This window comes from Bemisia tabaci, chromosome 4, assembly GCF_918797505.1.
Source record: "Bemisia tabaci chromosome 4, PGI_BMITA_v3".
Lineage (NCBI taxonomy): Eukaryota > Metazoa > Arthropoda > Insecta > Hemiptera > Aleyrodidae > Bemisia > Bemisia tabaci.
The window spans coordinates 32,818,815-32,836,780 of record NC_092796.1 but is presented as its reverse complement, the minus strand read 5'-3'; the positions used below and the strand labels follow the sequence as shown (position 1 = coordinate 32,836,780).

At 37.1% G+C, this 17,966-nt stretch overlaps 1 protein-coding gene across 2 annotated transcripts; it reads left to right on the top strand.

Moving 5' to 3' along the window:
- The first annotated feature begins 792 nt into the window (after positions 1-792).
- Positions 793-16,366, top strand: LOC109036353 (uncharacterized). 2 transcript variants are annotated; one of them, XM_019050531.2, is made up of 13 exons: positions 793-860; positions 1,034-1,110; positions 4,133-4,582; positions 5,309-5,420; positions 5,659-5,844; positions 6,476-6,655; positions 7,509-7,681; positions 8,625-8,735; positions 9,349-9,410; positions 9,768-9,827; positions 13,088-13,303; positions 14,309-14,583; positions 15,618-16,366. In XM_019050531.2, coding segments are annotated over exons 2-12 (1,824 nt in total). In that variant the 5' UTR covers positions 793-860; positions 1,034-1,108; the 3' UTR covers positions 14,581-14,583; positions 15,618-16,366. The 2 variants fall into 2 exon arrangements, 1 of the variants encoding a protein (XP_018906076.1); XR_011899762.1 differs by lacking the exons at positions 14,309-14,583; positions 15,618-16,366 and adding an exon at positions 10,934-11,868 and having other exon boundaries at positions 13,088-13,281.
- The last annotated feature ends 1,600 nt before the right edge of the window (positions 16,367-17,966 follow it).

The following is a 17,966-nucleotide window of genomic DNA, read 5'->3' as shown; positions in this document are numbered from 1 at the left end:
GGGGGGGGGGGACAAGGTCTCTTTGACTTTGTTTGGTAGATATGATGTTACTTAAAAGTTTCTTAGTATCCAAATTTTTGAGAGAGGTCTTTGAAGGGCTTTGCAAACGAATCTTAGCTGGTCAAAAAAATGTCAAAAAGTTCTATGGTGGATCGTATCTCCTCCTGCCTAGCTAAGTGTGGGGCACCCATCGAAAAATGCCTCGAACAGAAAATTATGCTTAAGGTATCGCAATTATTCACCACATTTCCTTGGATCGCTTTCTTGCAACATCTCCTAACCATGATTATTTCTATGTAAAGTTTACGAATTTGTAATTTTATCCCTAAATTCCGGTTTGTATGCTATAGCAAGGGCATTAACGAAGACAGAATATTCCAGAAAATTCGCGAACATTGATGGGTACAAATTATTGATGAATTAAGAAGTATTGAGCACTACTTTAAATGCGGTGGACATAAAGCGGAAAACATTAAACCTATAAATTTGATCGGAGTGACCAGTGGATGCTGTTGCGTGATCTGTTGATATCCGATTCGCCACGACAGCGGAAAAATTTGGCCTTCATTCCTTTATTTCGCTTCATCCGCCATGTTTTTCGCGAACCCGTTCATTGGCCTCGCGAATTTTGCAATAGGAACCTAAGAGACAAGTAGCTAGGACTCATTGATGTGAAAAATGTGACCAGTCCCTCTCTTCTTATGCAATGCGCAATGAATATATTTACTTGTATAAGATTGCTTTATGTAAGTAAAATTGCCTATGTGGCAAGGAGCGCGGACATGAGACCTGGAAAGTATGGGTGTCCGGTGTCCGTCTATTTCACTTCCTCTGTCACTCCGCCATCTTAGAGATTCCTGGTAAGTCGTCCTTGTCCTCAGCTCTGAATTTATTTAGTAATTTCAATGATTTTACCTCAAATTTTTTACCGATTTGTATCTCCATACACCACCTGATTACTATATTACATGTTGAAGTTATAATTTTTCGACTTGGCCCCGTAATTAATCTTAATTTTCGACTTCCGTTTCAGGATTCGTTGCAGCAGTAACTGACACTCTTCAAGACCTCTTTTTTCGAATTCAGAGTCTCTAATTCAATCAACATCATGTAAGTTTGTGTTTTTGTCATCTATGCTTTATTTCTATTTCTATTTTCTACCTTTTTCTTGAATTATTTCGTGCTCTCTCGTCTTTATCGAAGTGAAAGCGGTGTGGGTCGAATAGGCCTAAACGGACCCTTACGTCTGTTCCCATCACCGGCCTTTTCTTCTCTTATTTCAGTTTTCCTGCCTCTTTGCATCTTTAGTGTCATTTGCCTTTCTCCTGATTTGAAATTCTGTTTTTGTTAAGTTTCCTTGCGGATCCATAAACCTCGCGTTATCGATTTTCCCGTATTCGGTCTCGTCTGAATCAATATGGCTGCCGCTGACCTCAATGCTGAGTTCACTCTTTTTTTGCAATCTCACAGCCAACGGGTTATTGATTGCCGTAGGTCTCGCTCTCTACCCAGCGGAATAGCTTGTCCGTCCTTTCCCTTCTCTTCGTTGTTGGTCAGAGTCTCCAATGCAATTAGTACCTGAGACTGAGTATTTCCTTGCCCTAATTACAGTGTCATTGAGAATTCATTACCAAGACAGCTTTCACAGATGAACTGAAGCTAGTCAATTTAAGTTTCTCTTTACGAAGTTCCATAAGTTTCTATCATAAAGTAGATAATTGGGGGACCCCAAGTAGATGAAAATGAGATTTGATACATCTCTGATCTGATGTAAGTTTGGATATAAGGGACAGCTTGTTTACAGATCCAAAGAATCATTTCATTCCAAGCCAAGAATAATTATAGAACTTGTGTTTTCCATCCATTTCCACACATTCACCCCCCTTTCCATTAATGGGTATTAATCTGTATTCATCCATTTGGAGTTGCCAATGCCTAGAGTTTGCTCAACTGTTGCCTACGAGAATAGAGAGGCTGTAACTACGATTCTGTGACGTCATGCTAGTAGATGCAACTCGGCTGCGATTTAACATGTGTTCTTACAGGAGAATGCAAGACACATGTTCCTCTTGTGCTAATATCTTTTCAGGGGTTGATCTGATACAAAAATATACAAGAACCTTTTAGAAAGAAGCTAAAATTTCACATTAGAAAACTGCCTTGTTTATAAATTACATTGTCTGATAATTGAGGAAATAAGAGCTAAACATAACTAAATACCGACATTCGTTACCCCACTGAGATTCAAACGCACTGCTCATGCAACTTTGGCCCATCGACAACAGCTCTGATTGGTTAACACAGCGATTACTCTACTAGTTTGACTTGACGAAACCGAGTAGTTACGGCCTCTCCATTCTCGTAGGCAACGGTTCAACATTTGTTGAGACTGAAGTCAAATATTGTCGGTCACCACTCATCCATAGTGCTTTCTAGAACGGACTCATCGTACTTATGTTGAGACAAAAGTAAAGTATTGTCTAGGTCACCACTCATCAGTGGTACCATCTGACTGCATGTATTATCCCCTTGAGTGGTGCTAATTTGTAGGTAATCAGAGATAGACATTTGTCTCAACATATGATAAGTCCTCTCTATTTGACTGCAAGTTCTAACTTATTGGGTGGTGCCGATGTGGAGCTCATCAAAGATTGATTTTTTTCTCAACACACGCTGAGCAAGCTCTAGCTCTCTTTTTTAGCTTGATTCTATCACGCTAAGGTAGTTGCACACCACGCAATTTTCTTATCTGAAAGTTCATAAAATTTTTCACATCTGTCAGGCCTTCAACTTACAAGGCAAACTTCCCATGCTGCCGCCTCCGATCGGGCTGAATAAATTCGTACAAACTCTTTGGATGAATCCATTGGACCCATGTTTTTTGTTTTTTCCAATGCGCCCTAGAAGCACCCCAAAAAAATTCCGAAAAGTCTTGTTTTGAGCGCTCGAGTCTATGTACGCAGTTTAACAGCTCTTTTTCCACATCAGGCGGTGGCTCTGTGGTAGAGCACTTGCCTTATTAGAAGGCAGTCCCAGATAAGATGACTACTTTTTACGATCAAATTTTATATTTTCACAAATTACCTGCTACAGAACTTCACATTGTATCACATTTAATATATATTAAAAAAAAACCCAAGCATCTGTACTTCTAATTGAAGAAGTTATTGATCATTGATTAATTTGTGTTTGGTAATGGTTGTAAATTAATCAATGTTTTGAGCTCCAATGTTTAAAATGTGTGAAAATATTAAATTTGATTGAAAAATGTAGTCATCACCCCTGGGGATCGAACTTGGGACCGCCTGCTTACAAGGCAAGCGCTCTACTGCAAAGCCACCGTCTGATGTGGGAAGAGATCTGCTAAACCGCGCATGTAGACTCGCATGCTCAAAACAAGACTTTTTTGGGGTGTTTTCAGGGTGCATTGGAAAAAACTTAAAAACACGGGTCCAATGAATTCATCCAAAGAGTTCGTACGAACTTTTTCAGCCCGATCAGAGTAGAGTCCCTTTATACTGAGAGTCAAGTAGGCCTCCACAGTGTCACAAACGGGAATAAAGATTACATTTTCACCAATTGCAAAGATTATAATCTGAAATGGACCAGGGAATTACGGGTTCGGCAAGGAACAAACGGAAAGAGAGGAGGAACGGAGAAAGGCATTTGAGAATGGGCCGATCAAAGATTACGAAAAACGTTCAATTTCTGTAATCTTTATTCCCGTTTGTGACATCCATGAGCCGAATTGTCTTGACTCTCAGTATAAAGGGACTCTAGATCAGAGGTGGCAGCTTGGGAAGTCCCCCTTGTTAGTTGTTCTCAAGTAGCAATTAGCTTTTCCCCATCTGGAGTCAGTTCGTATTTCTGTAGAGTCACTTATCAGTGGAAAGATAGAGCAATTGATAATCTTTTGATAGCCTGTTTTACTTATTCCAACCTCGTTGCTGCATCGTCCTTTAATAGTTCAGTCATCGCCTCCCACTTTTCACTTCACCACACCCTAGTGATGTCCCAAAGATTGTAAGTAACTAAAGCACAACTTTTTCTTGAACAGGAGACTGAACAATATTTAGCTTTGAGTTTTTAATGAAATTCAAATTTTAATTAATGAATTTTTGATATCTTGCAGGACCGTCGATGTTTACAAGCCTTACAGCAATGGTGGAAGCGGCTACCAAGGCGGCTACAGTGGAGGTAGCCGTGGCGGTAGTAGCTATGGCGGTAACAAAAGCTATGGCGGTAACAGCAGTTACGGTGGTGGTAACAGCAGTTATGGTGGTGGCAGCAAGTTTGGTGGTGGCGGCTACGGAGGCGGAAAGTTCGGAGGAAGCGGATTCGGCGGAGGTAAATTCGGAGTTGGGGCTGGCGCAGGCCTGCGCACCCCTAAATGGGATGCTAGTAACATGAAGCCCTTCTTGAAGAACTTCTACCAACCATGCCCATCAGCTGCCGCCAGGTCTCCCATTGAGGTCAAAGCCTTCCGTGACAAGCATGAGATCGCTGTCATTGGTGATGCTCCTGGACCCATTCTCCAGTTCAGAGAAGCCAACTTCCCCAACTTTATCCTCCAACAACTTCAGTAAGTTCTAAATAAACTCTTTCAGTTAAATAATTTTTACAAAAAAGCTTGTGGAATTGTTCCTGTATAGAAATTCACCTTGTATTGTAAATGAAATGCCATGAATGTGGTATAGGCTTTCTTGAGCGTCTGCGTTTCTCGCGTTCTGCTAAGTCCTTAAAGGCAGAGAAAATTTAAGAAGGCCTCAGCCTTTTCTCCTTAAATGTGTTTCTTTTCCTTTTTTAAGCATACTTAGTATTTTCTAGTAATTAAAATTTACAAGCTATTTTCTCAGAATTATGCAGAAAGGACGGTGCAAACCAAGCTGTGCTGTTTGCACCCTCTATGCAATGGACCTACTTTAGGCATTTGCATGGTTCCTTCTAGCAGTCCATCTGGGATGTCTGCGTCCTTCAGAAGGATATTAAGTCACCCTCTCATTAATTGAAGAGCCCTCGAATGTAGTATATACTGTTATTCATTGTGAGTGATCTACAGATCATTCATGTGGAGCTCAGAAGGTGAAAAATCAAATGAAGAAAGAAATTGTAATGGTTGATATTTTAATAGATAGTGTGAATGATTTTCAAGGTGTAAAAATTTGATGAAGATTGACACCTGTGAATTAAAACGACTGATTCTGATCATCTCTTAGACTTGAAGTTGCTTATCTTGAATTTATTTGTACTGGGTTTTTGAGATTCTGTATTCAGACTTTTCTTACAAAGTGTATTTTTCTTATTTTAGGAGGAATGGTTTTGAAGCCCCGACCCCTATCCAAGCCCAAGGCTGGCCCATTGCAATGTCAGGCAAAAACTTAGTCGGAATTGCCCAAACTGGCTCTGGAAAAACTTTGGCAGTAAGTAGCGATTTACTTTTTAATGATCTTTACTTACTAATGATCAACAGTGTCTAGTGAGAAATGTCTTAATTTAAGAGTTTAATATGAGTATTAGATTTACCTTGTATCCTAATTTGTGTCATCAATTCTAGTTATAATATATAGTCCCTGTTTCCCATATCACTAATGAGAATATACTTATATTTCTCCAGCCAATTTTTCCCTCCAGATTAATCCTATGTTTTACTTGTTACAGTACCTTCTGCCAGCTGCCATCCACATTGCCAATCAAGAACCTTTGAACCGCGGTGAAGGCCCAATCGTCTTGGTCATGGCTCCAACGCGAGAACTTGCCCAGCAAATTCAGACAATTGCTCGCGAGTACGATCAAGTCAGAATGCGTTCAACTTGTGTCTACGGAGGAGCCAGCAAAGGGCCGCAGGTTTGTTTTCATTTGTATCTCTCTCATATAAATGCCAATCCAAATATTTGAGTTCCTGCTGTAGAGTTGATCTTGAATTTTTCCCATGTTTTTGCCAAGTTTTGCGTTTACTTTTGATGAAGAAATCCATCTTTCAGCAGTTATATCTTAAGTCTGTATACTTGTCTTGATAATTCACTCCGAGACAAAAATGAACAAAAATTGCATTGTTATCATGTTGTAAAACTCAATACAAATTGCTTTAAGGATAGAGCCTTATCAATGAAGGGAGTCTAAAGTACTTCGGTCCTAAAACTAGGAAATTTCAAGTTTTCTCTTACAGTGCAGATTTTCTTGTGGTTTGCCTGATGATGGTAATAAATTTGCTGATAATTATCTGTAGCTCAAGAAATCCTGAACTGATTGGAAATTTTGTCCACAAATTCTTCAGTATTTTGGTACTTAAAGCAATTAAAAGAAGACCTGTATTGGTGATGATGAAAATTTTTTTTCTTGATCTTCTATGATTTTTCTCTAAGAAGCTCTGAGCCAAAATAGATATTTCAGTAAGTGATGACAAGTGCCCCTGTAAACTCACAATTGACTCTGTCTTTCTTCATTTATTTCAACTTTTTCTCTGCTTTTTGTGCAGATCTCTGCTTTGCAAAGTGGTGTTGAAATCGTCATTGCCACTCCTGGACGATTATTGGACTTGCTGAAGCTTGGAAAGACTAATCTGTTGAGGACAACCTTCGTTGTCTTGGACGAAGCTGACCGTATGCTGGACATGGGTTTCGAACCCCAAATCAGAAAAGTGATGGAACAAATCAGGGTAATTAATTTCATCTTAAATCCTTTTTTATTTCTCTTTACTTCACTGCAAAGCTTCTAAAATCAATGCCTTTAATGACCATGATCTCTTCAATAATCCTCAGGGTTTTTAGTTGTCAGAAGAACGCAAGGAAGTAAATTCTGTAGGGAAAAACTTCGTGAAACAAAAGGTTAATTTTCGGAAGAAATAGGAGCTTACAGCACTGTACTGTACTGGCTGTCAGAAATTTGAAAACTTGACTCTGAATGATTTTATTGCTGAATTTTGTGTTTTATTTTCCTTTGCAAACGCAAGAATAAGTAAGCAAATTCGTGGGTAATTTATAATTTCGAAATACCTCTAGACCCTGATCATGATTTGCTCATACCCTCAGAACTTTCAACCTAGAAAGGTGTAAAAACTTTGTCCAATTTTGTGATTTGCTATCTAAGTTGTTATTTATGAAGGAAGTCTCTTTTTTGGTGATGATGAACTATCTTTTTCTTGATTCCGATGATTTTTCTCTAAGAAGCTCTGAGCCAAGAACATACAATTATTTTGCTGCTTAATATTCATCGAAGAAACTCCTCTATTGGTGATGATGAAAAGTAATTCCTTGACGATTAATGATTTTCTCTAAGAAGCTCTGAGCCAAAGCAGTCGAACATTCAAAGATAATTTTTGGGTTTCTTCACAATCTCAATTCTTAGTTTGCTTTGAGGTAAACAAGGATTTGCAGTAGGGAAAGGCTGCGGAATCTGAAAATGATAAAATGATGGAAATCGTATCAATTAATTTTTTTTCTCCTCATGATCTCATGTTGCTCATTCGGAAGTCTGCCCAAATTCATATCTGGACTACTTTTTGTTTCCAGCCTGACAGACAAGTCCTCATGTGGTCTGCCACTTGGCCGAAGGAAGTGCAGAGATTGGCTAAAGATTTCCTGAAAGAATATGTTCAAATCAACATTGGATCTACCGACCTCTCTGCCAACCACAACATCAAACAGGTCGTCGAAGTGTGTGAAGACAGCCACAAACAACACAGGTGAGTTCTTGTGAAGATGTGAATTGTGTTAACGGAAGGTTGTATTGGCATCCCCTAATCAGAGGTAATTTCACGAGTGTGATTACACAAGATAGAAGAAAAATAGTTTCATCTGAAGACTGAAGGGGCAGTCTAGACAAAATTACTACAAGAGCAGTGTATCATTCTTCTACATTGTGAAACACTTTTTTGTTATCCTGAGAATAAGAACTCCTATTTCTCCTTTCTAACTGTTAAAAAAAAGAAGAAAGAACATGAAAAATCGGAGAAAATACCTACACTGTTGTGCAGGGGAAAAACTTTGTACGAACATCCAGTTGGTATCAGTGCTCCCCTTATAGAATATTTATTTTTGAGGAAATAATTAAATATTTTTTCTTGAAATACTCAGATACTGTTGGTCAGTAAATTGCAAATGAAATTTTCTGAAAAATTGGTAGAAAAGTATCCAGAATTATCTTTAAAAATTCGTATTTTATTAGAAGAAATTTTGCAACTTCCTAAAGCTCAAGCTGCATTTTTCCTCAGCACAGCAGTGCTGGTTGGTTATCATAATTTCATTTCAGTAGGACAACAAAGTGAAATGTGTTGCACGGTTTGGCAGAACTTGGTCTTGTCGTGCCTACTCAGTTTCAACTAATGGCCTACTATTAATTTGAATCAATAATTGGAAGAAATGCTAGAAAATTACGTACAAGGGGTATCGTCAAACCAACTCAAGTCAAACTCCTCACATGTATCAATCTTTCCAATCAGTGTGAGATCCTCCACACTTTCTGCGCCCTTATAATTGAAGAGAATAACAAGAATTTTTGTTAATATTCTCAACACATATATTTCTGGTTTAGCATCTTATTATCGATGCATCTCATTCTTATGTCAAAAGTGTAATTTTCTTGCCTTTGATATATTTTATCTGATCCTCTTTCTTATTTATGTTCAGACTAATGGAATTACTACGTGAAATTGCACAAGAAAGAGAAAGCAAAACTATTGTATTCGCAGAAACAAAAAGGAAAGTTGACGAAATCGCCAGACAGATCAGATACAGTGGGTAAGTGAACATTTCGTAATCCTGGAACACAGAACAAAAAGAAAACCTCATTAGTAGCTGCTTCTTTTGATAGTTGTTGAATAATATGTTACATTTATTGGTGACTCATGGATCGTGAACAGAAGGAGCTAAGCGGATAGTAAATTATTGAGAGGCTATTTGATATCTAGTAAACCGGAGAAATGCTCTTACTAATGTCTTGAGAAACAGAAAAATGCATATGTAAAGTTAGGACCATTAATTACTAGGACCTTGAAGCAGACATTACTTCAGGGTGTAAATTGACCGCCTTTAAATGAGACCATCAATTAATGATATGTCATGAGACAGCCCGCTATTTCCATAGGTACTAAAGAAGATTAAAATATTTATTGCTTTTTGCTTTTGTCTATTAGACTACTTTAGATTGAGTCAGCAACTTTGTTGACAAGACTGTAAGAATCGAAAAGTGTTGACTTTTTTAAGTATTGTCAGTATCTCCTTTCATGTTGCGAAACTGTGAATAATATTTTAACAATTTTATGATTTTGGTATGTTTTATGTGCAAGATTACCATCTTGATGGTTTTTTTTTTTTTTTTTTTTGTCTTAATTTCCTTTTATTTATGTTTCAGAATCCGAGTTTCCGGCATTCACGGTGACAAAAATCAACAAGACAGAGACATTGCACTAAGAGGTAATAATTCATTTGCCTTCATTTTTAGTTCACCCTCTCTTTTGCTAAAGTTCAACATGAAATCAATTTAAGTATTTGCTAACTTCTCTAACTTGACTGGCACAGAAACAGAATTTAAGAATCTAAAGAATTATTTGTTTGAAGAACTTGCCTGAATAGTATCCATCATACTTACGTCTAGAACAACAGTAGTACAACAAAAGAAAAAATTAAATTGATGAATCTTCTGAGATCAATGAAGGAAGACTTGCTTATTGACATCCCAGATCACCATTTCATTGAATTGTCAAAACTGAACCAAGCACAAAGTTTTCAATAAAAAAATATCAATACTGATTACTCTGACTTCATTTGCAGATTTCAGAACTGGACGTATCGATGTTCTTGTTGCCACTGACGTTGCTGCTCGTGGATTAGGTATGTAAATTTAATCTTTGCTAACCTGTTCAAGTAATTTTTCTTGCTGAGAGAGAGAGAGATTCCTCAACTTATTTTTTCTTGGAGCAGAAATGACTTGTTTGTCACAGATTAGTGTTACTATACTCTAAAGTTGGGATACTCGCACTATCCGTTTTAACTGGTAAAACTTACTGTTTTCATCCTTTTCTTTCTCAAGTTGTGTTGCATCAACTCTTTAAAATATCACTAAAGATCCAAATATCATTTCGAATTTTTTAAATATTTATTGCTGACAGCAAGAGCCTCTCAGAGCTTGAACATTAACAATTAAAACTCCCTTTTTTTTCAAGAATGGAAATCTCTTCATTGCCACGAAACGTTAAGTTCCTGATCAGGTCGTATCAGACTTTTGGAAATGATCAAGTTTTGTTTTCAAGTAACTTTAGCTGTTTATTCACAGGGAGAGGAAGATCAAGATCTGAGTAATGAACTTATCGTGTCGTAATAATTTACATGACAAAAGTCTCCTATGTAGCTTTTTTAAACACTGAGTAAGGGTTATCTAGAGTCTATGTTAGGTGCAAGATGCTATCACATAAAGACATTAGTTGGTCTCTCGGATAAAGCTCCTGTGTGAAGCTAAGTCCAAGTACATTCGTTGTCAGATTTTTCAAAGGCATTTTTTTACATGTTCCAAATGACCAATTTCTGAGGAGAAAAAGAAGATCTAGTTCCTTTTCTTTAGTCAAAGCTTCACTGAAAATATCATCAAAATGATTGGCTTGAAAATTCATCATTAAGAACTTAAATTTTAGTATCCAACTCAAAATCGGAACAATTTTCCTCCGAAGAAAGGAAATATATCTCATCTTACACATGTTTCTTTGATGGGATGGACAGAGAGAGATAAAGATACTTAAAATTTCATACTGGATCGTCTTCTTCTTAAGGACTCTGTAAATCAAACCGTGTCGTTCCTTTCCAGCAATTTATGTATAACTCTTTTTGTGTTTACTCATTTGTGTGTATTTATTAATGGCATCATCTGCTGATTATCCTGAGAAACATTACTAATTTTCAATTTTTATTTTTTTCCTTTTTTTTTTTTCTTAACTTTGTTTCAGAGGCACTTCCAGGAACTTAATTGAGATTTGAGACAAAAAGATTTTTTTGAGCTCTTCTTTCTTTTAAGTGAAAGAAGTTTTAATTTAGATGGAGTGCCTCTGCCTGCTTTCGTACTCTGTGAGACGTCCGCAGAGCTACGGAAGCTGTTTCTTGAATTGGCCTGGCTCATCATCATCAACTTGTCGCAACTCTCCTGATGTTCGAAACGGCTGTGCTTCCTGCTTACCCGGGGAATAAGGAGTGTGGATTCTCCTGGGACTAGCTCCTGCTATCATGTCTCTCCCCACCTTCCCTCCCCACCTCTATTTCTGCGTAATTGTCTTTTGAATGGGTCTCACTTTTTTAAACCTAGGCTCCAATGACTTTCAATTGTTCTGAAATTCAGTCCTGAACAAAATCTCTATTAAATCCGGAGGCTTCTCTCGTCAGATTCCTGTCTCGTGGAAATTTTTTACATCAGTACCGTAAAATTAAATATAAACCCTGAACAATCCCTCACAGAAATGTGCACAAAAACAAGCTGAGCTAGCGGCAAATTTTTGCAAGTTACGATCATTTCTATCCCTCTGTAGAATGGTGCTGCATCATTTGTCTATAAATTTAAGCTGATTTTGCAGAATTGATTAGGCAATGACAGTTATTGGGTTTAAGTTGATGGTGAGATAAATAATTAGTTATCAGGCAATTGATTTACCTTGAACTTTAAATTCTCACAAAGAAAGTCCGGAACTTGAGTTCATCAGTTGTTACCATCCTATGCTCATTCTATTTTTCCCAAAGAGATGAATCTGATAATCGATTGATAATTATGCAGAAGATAAATGAGTCCCGGTTTCCCCTGAACCAGTTTTGATTAAGGAGATGAACAAATTGAGATGATTTTATGAATGGTGAGCAGGCCCCTTGAGTTTTGAAAACGTGTACCAGGTTTGAAGTAAGTTATTATTGGGAGTTGATGCTTTTTGATCAGTCTAAAAACTTGAATACAGTTCAAACGGGTGAATAAATCGGTTTTTTTCCGGACCTTACATTGTCCCCGAATCTCTCATCATTTGGATTCCGTGAAAAACTCAAAAATTTAGGTAACGTATTTCTACTTCACGTTCAGCGTACATCCTCCGGTCACTCGGAAGTGTGTCCTGAATCTGGAATTTCATTTTCTTTTCAACTTCCTCATTTCGATTTGCGGGGGCATGGGGCCAAATTCTTGCGATGGAATGGTGTCGGGCTGTTTCCAAGCTGTATTCAAGAGATTAAACTGTTGCGTTTTATTTTTATGAAATTTGTCGAGAACAGTCAAATGGTGAATACCCTGTGTGAGATGTCAGTTGCCTCAATGATACTTGATTTTGTGAGGTCATTCCTACACTGGCCAGGCTAGCCAAGTAATAAGTCGAGTCAAACCGTCGGTGAGATCCAGGAATGATGTGACAAAACTTCTTGAAATATTTGAGCAAGATGACCCGAATTTTTCTTTCCTTAATGGGCTGTGTGCAATTTCGCCGTTTTTATGAAAGGTACCGCGGGAGAGACCACAGTTTAAAGTTTGGTTCCTTTTTCAGAAGTGATGTCAGTATCCTCTAGAAGAATTGTCTCTTTAAAGTAGAAATTTGCAATTACTCAATCAACCTTTTTTTCTCATCTATGCATGTTATTTTAAGCTTCATTTTGTTCACTGACAAAAATAAAGAATGTTTTGATGAGCAGAACAAATTAATTATGCTCACTCAAACAGGATTTGCTTGTTGCTGAATATCTTGAAAATATTTCCCTTTGCTAATGTAGGATTCAATGTCACTCTTCCTACATTTATCCAATACAATTCTTTTAAATGGCATCATTTTCTTGTGTGAGAAACTTCCAAGGAAAAACTTGGTGAATAAACTGCTTGTCCCCAGTAAATGTTATGTGCTGTCCTCCCCCAACCAACAATTTTCACACCAGAAGTTCCCTTTTTCCTTTTAAAATAGAAGCAATGATTACTTAGAGGTAAAATTGTCAAGCCCAGTTTAGTGGAAAGAAAATGAGAACCTCGTAATTTGAGTCACTAGGTGAGCATTTAGTGGTGTTCCATTTTGATTGATTATCATTGTAGGGTCAAAAATGTTTTATTTTCAAGTTGGTTGATATTAACCTTTAATTTTTCCTTTTAGATGTTGATGATGTTAAATTTGTGATAAACTACGATTTCCCTCATGTATCGGAAGATTACATCCACCGAATTGGCCGCACTGGAAGATCCAACCAGACCGGAACAGCGTACACATTCTTCACACGGAAAAACAGCAAACAAGCCAATGAATTGATTTCAGTTCTTCGCGAAGCTAACCAAGAAGTAGACCCGAAACTGCAAGGCCTTGCCCGATCAGGTAAGAATTGTTTTCATGGAACATGGTTTTCAATGCTAGTAGGGAAAAGGAAACTGAGCATAATAACATTTATAATTGCCACGCGTTGATAAGAATTTACATTTTAAGAAAATTACATCCACCGAAAAGAAATCAAGTAAGTAAATCAAGAATTTACTTTTGAAGAAAAGGTAATTTTATTATTTTCAAAAGTTAGTGAGATTTTAGAATGGGTTCAGTCATGCAGCTTAAATTTGTCTATTGCCATTATAAAGGTCCTGATAGCTTAGGATTAATAAAGAAGATCGACTGAAGAGCAGCCATTTTGTCACCAAATATTTCTCAGTGCGGCAATGTGGATTTCTGGTCATTTTTCTTATTTTTTAAGGATGGCTTTTTCGATCACCTTAACTTTTATTCAGTTTTTCTTCACACCTATCAGAACGTTGCTAATTTTGCACACAAAAAAGAAAAGTAAGAACAGACATTTTGAAACATGGCCATCGACATTCGTCTTTGTGCTATTACGCTGTTTATGTGTCGGCTGTGAAACAGTTGACAAAGTGACTTTTCAATCTAGGGGAAAGTCAGGGTGTCTTTAGAGCATACGATCATATGGAAGTCTCACAAAATTTCTGTATTTTTGTTTCATCGATTTTCTCGATTTTTGGATCAAAATTCTTGATGACACGGCCAACTAGAGCAAGTATGCGAGATCGCAAGATGCTGGTTGTCGTAGCTCCTGCAATAGATCCTCCTTCTCCTTCTCCTTCTCCTTATTAATATTCAATTTTAATTTTTCTCCTTTTGAAATCATTACTTCCAATCAGCATTGATGTAATGGTAAGATGCTTTCTGTGCAAGCTATTTTATAGTGGGAACTGAAAGATTTTTTATTAGCTTCGCAGCCACACTTCTTTTGAATAAAAGGGTCAAATGAAGTCCTATGAAAACGCTTTATTTTTGTATTCCGGCTTTTGTAAATACCGTGGAAGTGTGTAACGTAATTTTTCCTTTTGTTCGCAGGTGGATTTGGCGGATCATCGAACAGACGCTGGGGTGGCCCCCCTAGCCGAGGAGGCAGTGGCGGTGGATACCGAGGAAACTCATCCGGTGGCTACCAAGGAAACCGAGGCGGAAGCGGTGGAGACTGGAGGAGCAACAACGGTAACAGTTCGTGGAACTCCAGCAACAACACACAAGGACAAGGGTATTATAACAACAGTGGAAATTCTGGCAGTTGGTCGAATGGTGGTTCCAACAACGCAGGACAATGGGGCGCAGCTCAACAATACTAAAATGTAAGTAGATCAAGATTTTTCATGTCCTTGCTTATGATGTATGCATTTGTCTTCAGAGGAAAAGTTGGTTCTCTCTCTGAGTTCCCCTAAAATCTTGAGGAGCCCAAATGGAGTTATCTATGACATGAAAGCGATCTTTCAACTTAAAGTTGTCAACTCAATTTAATCCAAAGCAATTAGGAGGGTCAAGAACTTGCCAGCTTTTTTGTTCAAAGTTTGTCCAGTAAGAGAGGATCACATTATGAAATGCGGATGAGAACAATCATGTCACATTCATACAATTAATAGGGTTAAAAACTTTATATTAAAAGCAGAGCAGGTTCAAAATCTATCTAAAACCGATTCCACAAGCAGGATGGAAACTGAAATTGAAGCCAATGATGTGTTTTCTTGAACTTAAATTACCACTAGCCTAAGATATTTTTCAAAATCATAGATGTCCTTGTTTTCAGTTGTCCCCCCTTACAACGTGTGAAATGGAGGCACTCATTTTTTGTTTAAAATTAATTTTCATGAGGTATAACCAAGGTTCTAGGAATTTTTAAGATTTTTTAACACCTAATTGCAAAGAAACCCTTTTTCACAAATGCCACTAATGGGACCCATTTGAAATGAATACCTTTGGCCGGCTCTGATGCGTAGCAGATAGGGGAAACAGCGATTGCTGATACGCCAAACTCAGCTTCAGGCATAGCCTTGTAACTTCAATTCGAATGTCTGGCTTGATTTGTTCAATATGATGGGCTTTTTCTCCCCTTGGAAATCATTTTTTGAACTTCCTGGTTTTTTCTCAAAATTTTACCTCAGAAAAAATATCCTACAACCATTTAAAAATTTCTTGCCTTAACCCCGTTAGCTCAGAAAAATTTAACGTGACTCCTGATCTAGGAACTCAAATATAGCATAAGATAGTGATGTATCAGAATTTTTTTCCTTTTTTTTATTACCTTTGGTATGAAAATTCAATCAAGAATTTTCTCAATTCATTTCTTTATCCAAGCCACTAATGTTTTTATTTTTTTATTTTGTTGCAGGTGTATGATCTTATCACTATCATTCCTCTCTCGACAATTCTTATTCTCATCTTATTTGTCAACTATCGAAGCCTTTCATTCTTTTTGTACCCTCACCGCTTTGGTGACATGTTAATTAAGTCTATTTATGTTTTCAAAGATGTTTTATTGAAAGTTTAATTGACACTATCTCTTGCGTCAAAGCATTTCGGCTGTACATTGCTATCGTTGAACAACTTTCACTGGCATTAAGGTGTTTCATGTTCCTCACGAATTTTATTTCTTTTCATTTTGTACGTATTTTTTTAATAAACTTTCCCTTTGAATTTCTCCCTATAACAAAGATAAGTGGAACCAGTCAATAACTCTAGTTTTTGTTTGAGCAATTTACATTGGTGTGTGATAATTTTGGGTTTCTTCACTGTAGTCAAAATTTTTACTGTCCCCTCTAGTGTATTTCTTTTTCTTTTTCAATGAGAATAAATTCTCTAAGTTCCTTTTTGTAAATTATTTGAAGCAAATAAAATTTGCTTGCTTGCAATTATAATTTCTTTTAAACATTACAAAACTTTTAATTAGCTTTAGTTTTGTTGCTGTTATGTTTTAGTATACAGTGGAGCCTTTTTCAATGGGTTATCTTTTTCTTTCGTTTTAATCCACCAGATCATGCACGAATGATTAACATCTCAACTATTTGACCAGTGTCAGTATTCATCATTTCACGAATCAATGTGTAATCCCTTTTGAAATAAATTTTTTCTGTACTTAAACCCTTTTTGATCTTTTGTTTTTCTACTCCCCTTTTCTTATTGAAATTGTAAAACATGACTTTGAAAAGAAAGACTTTTTTTTAAAGAAAGAATCAGAAAATCTTTTAAATGTGCCTCATTAATGTAAAAGCCATGAAGGATAAATCAATCGAAACATCAAAATGTACATATTGTTTGGAAGAAAAGAAATTAGTGAAACTGTTTTTTTCTTTAAGAAAAATCTTAAACCTATCTTGTAATTCCAGGAGCTTGTCTCACCTTTGACTTAAGACATGTGATAAAGTCAGGCAAAATGTGCCTCCAAGAGAAAACCCAAACCGTGCAGTTCAGTAACATAACCGTCATGGGATAAAAAATATTGACGTTCAGTTTTTAGTGCTATAAGGTCCCCTAATATTTTAAGAACATTGGGGTCAATATATCAAGCCGAATTTTACATCACAAGGATGTAAGCATTGGAAATAAATGGTTCACAAAGGTGACAACATTGCCAAAGTACTATGTTCCTCTTGAATTCCCAATTTATTGCCCTCTAATTCCGAAATGTTTCTAATGGGGCCATGTTGGGAATTTTTGAGGGTCCTATGTGCCAAGTGATGCAACAGTCCTCTCATTTATTTTCACTTAGAGGACTATTTTGTCAGACTTCATCACTCTAAGTTTTCCAGACAATGTAATAAAAACTTGCGTCAATCCAGAATAACCTCTAAAAGTCGGTTTGCCACTCTTAAATGCAGACAGATACTTCAAGGGTTATGATCATTTTCGTTTGCACCATTGTAAGCAAGAGAGACAGCTTTCATTTTAACAAGGAACATCAATTTGCAATTCAGCTGCTATTATCGATGCTGAAACTGTAGGAATGCGTAACTCAGTCCGCGAGGTTGCAAACCTCCAGTCATACTTGATTAATCAACGTCACTTAAAAGCTGCCCTAATTCTTCTCAGTGTAAAAAATCTGTGAAGTTTCAAGCATCAGTGTTAGTTCTCCTCTTTAAGGAAAATGAAGTGGAAGTAGAGATTTTGGAACTCCATCAACGAGGTGCAAGTTCCTGCAGTTTCACTCTTAACACGTCTTTTGAAATGTTGAGGTACTGCGCCCCAAAAGCTTCCCCTCTTTAGCTGGAATAATAATGAAAAAGGAATTGAACGCCTGCTGTACTAAGAAGAGTTGCGCAGCTATTGGCATATCTTGTTCTTGTCACTAACTCTCTAAGTGCTTGAGATAAATGACTACTCTGCAGCAGATATGGAATTTTTGAACTTCGAATGACAGAGCAGAGTTGCCCTTTCCTCATAGCTGACACTTTCTTTAGTGTCAGAATCATGGTGTAATTCTTTCATCTTGATATGGCACTGTCGAGATCTGCAGGTATCAAGAGTTTCTCTGAAGTCACTGATGGTTTCATAAAAATCTGGAGAAATCAAATGAAAAAATTGCATGTGCTGTGAGCGTAGAATTGGCCATTCCTTTGGTCTGAGTGAAAAGTCTCTATTTGAATCTCTGGCAAACCTCAGTAACAGGCTGATAATTTTTAAATAATTTATAAGAAAAATCGTCTGGAATATGAATCATGAGTTTTGGATAATTTTTACATAG

Bases quoted from the DNA above. Each gene is read 5' to 3' on its own strand.
- LOC109036353 (XM_019050531.2), top strand. The intron at 8,736-9,348 runs GTAAGTGAACAT...TTTATGTTTCAG, and splicing joins AGACAGATCAGATACAGTGG to AATCCGAGTTTCCGGCATTC. The intron at 9,828-13,087 runs GTATGTAAATTT...TTTTCCTTTTAG, and splicing joins CGTTGCTGCTCGTGGATTAG to ATGTTGATGATGTTAAATTT.